Source organism: Equus caballus, chromosome X, assembly GCF_041296265.1.
Source record: "Equus caballus isolate H_3958 breed thoroughbred chromosome X, TB-T2T, whole genome shotgun sequence".
Classification (NCBI taxonomy): domain Eukaryota; kingdom Metazoa; phylum Chordata; class Mammalia; order Perissodactyla; family Equidae; genus Equus; species Equus caballus.
Genome location: NC_091715.1, coordinates 71,339,120 through 71,347,348, shown reverse-complemented (window position 1 = coordinate 71,347,348; position 8,229 = coordinate 71,339,120). Strand labels below are relative to the sequence as shown.

The 8,229-nt window shown below is 46.5% G+C and overlaps 1 protein-coding gene across 1 annotated transcript; it reads right to left on the bottom strand.

The window, feature by feature from the left end:
- Positions 1 to 5,089: 5,089 nt before the first annotated feature.
- Positions 5,090 to 7,429, bottom strand: MAGEE2 (MAGE family member E2). The gene is made up of 2 exons (XM_005614284.4): positions 7,321 to 7,429; positions 5,090 to 7,232 (listed from the first exon to the last, which is right to left on the bottom strand). Exon 2 carries the CDS (start codon positions 7,190 to 7,192, stop codon positions 5,621 to 5,623), a length of 1,572 nt encoding a protein of 523 aa, XP_005614341.2. The 5' UTR covers positions 7,193 to 7,232; positions 7,321 to 7,429; the 3' UTR covers positions 5,090 to 5,620.
- Positions 7,430 to 8,229: the final 800 nt, after the last annotated feature.

The following is an 8,229-nucleotide window of genomic DNA, read 5'->3' as shown; positions in this document are numbered from 1 at the left end:
ATACAAAAACTCACCACCAGTAGATACTGAGCAGACCCAACAAATGTCAGAATTTACAACTAAAGAAATAAGCAATAATAGATAAATATGAAAAGAAATTTAAACTAAGACTGCTTAAAATGTTTAAAGACATGAAAAAGGGTCTGGAACCTGTAAGAAAGGAACAAGATCCTTATTTTTTTTAAAATAAGGTATATTTGAAAAAGAAACAGTTAGACATTCTAGAAATTTAAAAAGATATGCATTGAAATAAAAACCTTAAGAGATTGCTCATATAGTTGACCAGTCTTCAAAGCTGAATAGAGAGTTGGAACACAGATAAGGTGGGGGCCACATCTGGTTAATCCCTGTGCCCCAGTGTCCAATATAACAAGGTCAGCATATATCAGCTGTTCATCAATTGCTATTAAACTGAACTGGGTAGGTGGCCTGTGGACAAGCCTGACATCCAGAGGCTCCTCCAGTGTAGATGAGTCTCAGGGGCCAGGACAGCCTTAGGTGGAACGACCTGAGGATTGAGATGAGCTGGGTCTGGCTCCTTGCGGGTGGACTGGCAATGAAGGTCATCTATACAAGAGACTTTGGCCTTGCTGTTGACCTCAGGGGCCAGTTTGTTTCCTGTCAGAGCTGGTGATTGACTTCTCTTCATTTAGCATGTCTCTGGCTACTGTCCTTTTTCCCTGTCAGGAACTATGAGGACGTCCATGGCCATATTTGTGTGAGGAAACATTATACAAATGGTTAACAGTTGTGCCAAAGCTCCCTCTCCTTACGTCTTCCCCCTAGGCCTTGTACCCCCCACCCCCCAATCCAGAGAAAGGAGAGCAGTCCTGTGTGCAACTAGCTCTCCATATCTGGCTTCCACAGCTGGATCTCGGGGTGGTCTCCTTCACTGTTTGGAATAATGAACATTTTCCCCTAAGAAAGCAATCCTGTTTTTCTTGAAGAAGGAGAGAAATACACAAGGGGGCCATCCGAGGGCACCCTGTTTCCTGCAGCCCTCACCAGCAGGGAAGCGTCTCTGAGCTGTGGTCCAAGCAGGTTGAAGTTTCAGAACAGAGGGCAGCTTCAGAAGTAATGACCATTTTTGTGTCCTTTCTTTCTTCATCCTCCTTCTTTTGTATATTTCAAGGGAGGTGGACACTCAGAGGAAAGACTCCTTACCCTGACCAGCCCATGCCAAACTAAGTGCTCTCAGGAGAAAGGCAATCTGAGATAGGCTGCTCAGACCTTAGGCTTCAGGTCCCAACTCCCTTCCTAACCCTGACCCCTTATAAGGGAAGTCACCTCCACTCTTTGAGACTCCCTAGGTGGTGTATAAAGCGGGTGATTCCTTGTAGGTCACTGAGGCCTGCTTAAAGAGACCACCCAGGAGCCCCTAGAAAAGTGTCTTATAGATGGGTGTCTGCAAAGAATATATTATTAATGTAGCTAAATTGCACTAACTCATAACCACCTGGGGCTAATTTTTACCAAAGAAAAAAAATATTAGTAATTCTAAGAACCCAGTATTCATTTGAACTCAGCTACCAAGGTGTTGACAAGTAGCAGTCTTAAAAGCAGTAGTGTAGGATGGACATATCACTAAACTAAGATACAATTGGCCTGGTTTATAGTTCTGACATTATCAAATAGTAAATGTATGACCGGGGGCTTTTCTGTCAATTTCTTGAAAACAGCTTTAAGTAGTATAGAAACAGATGTTGAGTAACTTGCCCAAGTTCACACAGCTAGGAAGAGACAGAAGCAGCATTGTCCAGATCCAGATTTCATAACCATTCTGATATACTGTCCCCTCCTTATCATGTACTTAGTGAATTCATATGGGAACTAGAATAAAAATGTCTCAGAAATCAGGGCCCACTCAGATAATTCCTTTCCAATTTCATTTGCAACTAGCCTCAAACCCTGCCTGCAAAGAATTCCTTAACACGTTGCTGAGTAGTCATTGAGAGGAAAGAGAAACCCTGTTGAGTGAGAAATCTCACTGGATGGAGATCCCCTCTGGGAAGGGAGGAGACTGTGGGGTCCTTGTCTGAACCTGAAGGGTGCTTATGGACTGGTGTAGGTTGTTGGTGTCAGAGGGCTAAGGAGCAGCAATCCTGGGGTTGGGAGAATTGCCTTGAATTCCCATTTGTCAGTCTAGCTCAGCTTTTCATTGGATTGTAATGTTTATTTGTGATGGCTTGAGAGTGTGTACAGAAGCTGATAGAAAGAAGCACAGGAAAAGGCTTCCCTAATCACCCGTCTTCTCCAAAAGACGGCCCTCCTGGGCCTCAGCAATTGAAAATGAATGTATTCTCCACATTTTCTCCTCAGGAAGGATCCCAATCATAGATCAAAGAAGACTCTGGATGGCACTATATATATAGATTGATGAACCTATATCTAACCAACATCCATTCTGCAAGCCCCAACTTGGACAAAACTTCAATACTTGGTGGGTATTGATGGCCCAAAGAGTCTGAAAATGAACTCAGACTGTACCATTTTCCAAATTAATTCACACAGATAAGAAGGATATTTGGTCTAGTGTTCTAAAAGCTTAATGGTGATTGTATATCGGAGTAATTCATGCAGCAGCCTTTGTAGGTCTTGTTTACCAGACACTCACTTCCACCCCTAAGTGTTTCCCCTAGTGGGTGCTGATTCTCATTTGGTGCATGAAGAAAGGAGAGTAGCCAAGCCTTTCAAGGCCTTCAAAGGAATAACTGTAGCCAAAGAGAGACTGCACCCTTTCCCTCACCACAGGTATGTGCTCTGCGCAAGTCTCATTTTTGTCACTTCTGGGAAACTGCACGAGGCATCTGTGAAACAGATGCTATTTCCCACTTCTATTTTTGCATCCTGAGCTCCCCTGGGCAAGGCAGGAGCTCTGTTTCCCAGAACCCCTTGCAAAAAACATTGCCGAACACTTCTGGAGGTCCAGAAATGGTATATTTGACTCTCCCTGGTTGAAAAGCAGCAGATAAGGCTGGAGGCTTGCAGAAAGAGGGCAAACTGGGCAAGATTCATAGGACAGAGTAGGGAGATTGGACAGAAATGCACATTCTACATCTAGATAGTTTTCATGGAGCCCAAGTGATGGAGCAAGCAAGAGCCTGGAGAAATTTCAGCTTCACTTTCATCCTCCTTCACAGGGTTATGTTCTTGCCCTTCCCATTATGGCATTAAAGCCCCTTCTTGTATTTCTTGACAGTCAACAAATTCAAGTGAGAATATAACACAAGCTGGAGGGGGCCTGTGATGCCGTGCACTAGAAAGAGTGTGAACCATGGCCAAAGGCAGTTTCCAATTCCAGCTCTCATTGACTGGCTGTGTGACCTTGGGCATATTACTTAAGCCTCAGTTTCCTATAGCGTCACGTGGGACTATTAAAATGCTTCTTGGAGACCTGGTGCTTGGTACAAATTTAATACTAAAAAATTCGTAGCTTTACCTTATTTTTGGTCCAGATGCTACACCTTCCCTTTAGCAGGTTTCTCTCTGCTGGTGCCCCCAGAAGAGCTGATGTGCTTGAGAATCCAGAAATTGCACTAATCCAAAAAATCACAGCAAGAAAAACTTGGCACCTTAATCTGCTTGCCCCTCCTCCCCCACCCCACAAGCATATATAGATTAAGGGTCCAAGGATGTTGGAGAGGCTCTCAGTCTAGCGCATAGGCAGGACCCCGCCTGAAGGTCCCATATTTTAAGCTGGATACTCTCCTGCCTCACAACTCCACCCCCATCTCATTTTCCAAAACCCTTTTGCTAGGCTCTCCAGTTACTCATTTTCTTGTCACTGGAAATCCAGCCCTTAGCGTTCAGTTTCAGTTTTCCTCAGAATGCTGCAATAGGGGAGATCACTGAGACATAGGGGGACTGTTATCTCCTGGGCAAAGCGGAGTGCGCCTGCGCACTAGCTTTCCCGAGCAGGCAGCTCCAATTGGCTTCTGCAAAGCGATGGGACTTGGGGGCCAAAAGGGTATATCTCCCCTCTTCCTGTCCCATCCTCCGGCGAGACGGCTGTGTCGTTCTCTTCCTGAAGCTGACATAAATGTGAGGAAAGTCTTCTCTCTCCCATATGGTAGGAGATGGCAGTTGGGGGTAGTCCCTAGTGATTAAATAGATGAAAGGGCAGAAAGCTTGTGGGCGCCAGGAGGTGAGGAAACATAAAACCTACACCACTGGTAGGCAGCCACCCCGCACCCCCCCCCCCCCAGCCCCCAACCCCCGTCATAGGTGATTTTCCATATAATATCCACTACTGAGCCAGGGCTCCCTTACAGAAATTGTTAGCTGCCGGCTCTCTATGGAAGGCTTGGGGAGAGCTGCGAGCAGGGTTAGAGGCTGCGAGAGGAATGAGGATGACGAGAGCCAAAATACTAACCTTGACCGTAACAGCTTGGGTGCAGAAATAAACTGCGCCGGCAGAGGTTGCTGTGTAGAGAGCTTCTCCAGGTGGATTGTTTTGGTCTGACCCAAGATCCAAGACCAGCTGCCTTCGGAACCATGGTTGGTTCCCAAGACCCATCTCTGAGGAAATGGGCCTTTTGCTATCTCTGACACAGGCTTATCTCTCCCACTCCCTGCCTTGAACTCAACGTTGTTTTTCTGAGCTACTTTTAAATCTCCCGAAGGCCTTTTACATACTGCCCCTGACTTCATGAACCATCCCTCCCTCTCTCCAACCTCAGGTCTCACAATAGAAGCCACTAAAGGATAGCTTGTCCCCAGCCATCCGTAACACCTCACCCTCCACTACCACCACCCCTGACCACTCCTCCACTCATCCTTTGCTTGACACCCCTGCCCCTTCCCCAGCCCTTCTTATACCCCATCATCTTCTCCACTGTTCCCTCCCAGTACCTGAACTTTAGTTAGGAGTTATTCCTGTGGACTCTCATAGCACTCTGAGCTTACCTCTATTATACCACTTGCCACAGTAACAATATAATTGCTGGTTTACTTCCATGGCCCCTCCCCTTTAAGCCTTGGGGCTCAGCTGAGTTTTCTTCACCCTTACATTCTCAGCACAAAGCACTGTGCTCAGAGCATGGCAGGTGCTTAATAGATATTTGTTGAATAAGAGTGCTCAAGCACAGGGTCTAATTCATTATGCTTTTATTTTTCACTACACGCTGGAACAGCAAAGTAAATACAGTTAAATACCAGTCTTTTTTTTTTTACACGACAGTAGACACAAAGGGAGGGCATCCACAGATGAGTGATTCTGTGTTTTTGTTGTGTGTGTGTTGTTACGGTTGTTATGTAACTCCTGTACCAGACCATTTTACTGATTATTTCAAACAGTTAATGAACAACTTTATATTCTCTTCTACACCATAGAAAGATGTAAATATTACCAGTACATTTTACACAGCTATTTGAACTTTTATACTAAGACAAGACAGGGATGGCAAATGAGAAACTTCACTTATAAACACTGATTATGAACCTAATTCAAGAGTATATTAAGAGGAAAGAAATAGTATTAGAAATGGAACACAAATAGCAAGCACAATGTATACTTCCCCACCAGCCCTGCCTGACTTCTGATTTGGGGCCCCACTGCCCATTTCCCCAGGGCCCTTTTAACTGATCCCATGCAACTGAAGTGATACATTTTCCCCGGACTTCACATGGGGCCAAAGAAGAACATGGCAGTTGCCTCAGATCTGGCTCTGGCCTCCTCATCTTCAACAGCCTCCCTGTATTGCTCTGGCCAGTCCTGTGGTCGCTTTCTGTAGAGCCTGGCCATGTATTCCAAGACTTTCATTTTAGTGGTTTCAAGGTGAGCTCGAGGACCCCATAGAAGCTCATATTCAACTGGATTAGTGTAAGACAGTGGCCTGCATTCCAAGTAGCGCTGTCTCATAAGCTTGCAGGTGATGGCATGCTTTCTCCCTACATCCACACCAAATCTCCGAAGCAAATTCCAGACACTGGCCTCTTTGACACGATTCCCCATTAGGAAGATCAAACCCAAGATTGGCATCACATATTCTTGAGTGGGTCTCCCCAGGCTTTCTAGCATCATTTGCTCTTCTTCTGATTCTGGTTGCTGGATGAGGAGGTAGATGTGCTCACTAGTATCAACCTCAATCAGAGAGAACCCATAGAACAGATCAAGGATTAGAGTAGCTCGACTAAGGATATTTGGGAACACGTCCTCAAATTCTTTGCCAGTGTGAGCCAATAGCTCATCCTGATGAATAGGCAGCAACTCCTCAGTGACATTAATGGTCAACTGAACCAAATCATTTGCCTTATCATTCATAGTGTCCTCTGACCAGAACTCCAAGCCAGCAGCCTGGCTTCTTTCTTTGGCCTTGTCAGCTTCCAGAGCCTTGTTATATTCTTCTGGCCAGCTCCAGGGTTCTTCGTCATGGGCCTCTGCCACAAACTTTAGGGCTTCCATCTTTGTGATTTCCCTGTGGGCTCTAGAGCCCCACAAGAACTCAAATTCGAGGGGATTAGTGCCATACACTGGCCAGTACTCTAAGAACCGCATGCGCACAAAGTCAGTAGTGAGGAGGTTCCTTGTGTTCTCAAAGAGGTTGTTGATCCTCTGGGGCTCATCAAACACATCAACCTTTAGCAACAGGTCCCATATGGATGCCTCTCTTGCCCGGTTGCCATTCAGGAGGATGTGGCCTAGGACCAGGGCCAGGAGACCTGCCCTTTGCATGTCCAAGGATTCTGCTACGCGATCATTGGTCTGTATACCACGTTTGCTGATTAGGTTGTAGGTGTCAGCCTGGGGATCCAGAACCCTCAGGTTCAACCCAAAGACCTGATCCAGGTGGGCTGAGGCTCGTCTGAGGATCTCAGGAAACTGATCTGAGTATTCTCTGAGGAACTCCAGCATCTCTGTCTGCTGAATAGACCCTTCGGTTTGGCTTTTCATTCGCATGAAATTCACCAAAGCAATCGACCTGTCTTCTAGAGGGTCATGGACCCTGAGCGCCCCCAAGCGTCGGGACTGCTCGTCTATAAGGACCTCGAGGTCGTTCGGGTCCTGCGTAGCCTCGGAAGCGCTGGCACCCTGAGTGTCGATTGGCGTCTGAGGACTTTGGGGGGAATCGGGAACTAGCATGGAGGTGAGGGGCCTGGAGGCGTTAGTAGCCCGCATCTCACCCCGGCCATCGCTGTAATCTGCAGTGGTCTCTGCGCTGCCGTGGCGTGCATTCTGGCTTACCAGAGACATGGTTCCAGGAGACAGGAGCAAAAACGAGGAAGTCAGCGATCTGTCGAATAGAAGATAGTAGATGCGTCAGCGACTCGGCACAAAGTCAAAGCCAGAGACCCGGGAGCTGGGCAGATGAGGAGTGAGACCTGGTGAGAGGAGCGATCTTTCTACACAAACACCAGCTGGTAATGACCCGCAAGCCTCAGAACGTTTAGCTTTGCCGCAGCCTACGCAGGCGCAATCAGGTTCTGTGACGTGGTGACCACGCCCCGCTCCCAGTCCCCCGCTCCTGCCCCCTACCTCTGCCAGGCAGGCGAGGCTGGTTAAAGTGAATGCTGCTGGGCTCAAACTTGTTAGAGAAGAGAATTCAAGAAAGGAGGTAACGAAGAGAGATAAAGCAAAAGGGGCAAGGGATGGGGGATGTTCGGTAACGCTCTGCTTGAAGTTTTCCTGTAAGGTATAAAGCACCATGCTAATAGATAGTAGGGGATTCAGAGAGGAGGAGAAGAAGGATGCTAATGATGAGAATTATTTTACGGATTCACCAATTCATCCATCCTTTCAACAGATACTTCTTGAGTACATGCCACATGCCAAGCACAGTACACCAGAAGTACACACAGTGGTACACCAGAAGACAGACATAATGATTATCCCTTTCTATGTGGCGCTTACAATATAGGATAGGTTCAAACAATGGTAATAATAATGGGAGCTAACCCTTGTGGAGCACTCACTCTGTACTAGGCACTGTTTCTGGTACTTTCACTTTCCCCAAATTAAATCACTTAATCCTAGCTATGAGGTAGCTACTCTCTGTTTTCCTTTTTTTTCAAGTATGCTTTTTTGGTGAGAAAGATTGGCCCTGAGTTAACATCTGTTGCCAATTTTCCTCTTTTTGTTTTTACTCGCCAAAGCCCCAGTACATAGTTGTATATCCTAGTTGTAGGTCATTTTAGTTCTGCTATGTGGGATGCTGCCACAGCATGGCTTGATGAGTGGTGTATAATTCTGCACCCACGATCCAAACCAGCGAACCCGGACCGCTGAAGTGG

Coding starts and splice junctions, on each gene's coding strand:
- MAGEE2 (XM_005614284.4), bottom strand. CDS start 7,192: ATGTCTCTGGTAAGCCAGAATGCACGCCACGGCAGCGCAGAGACCACT.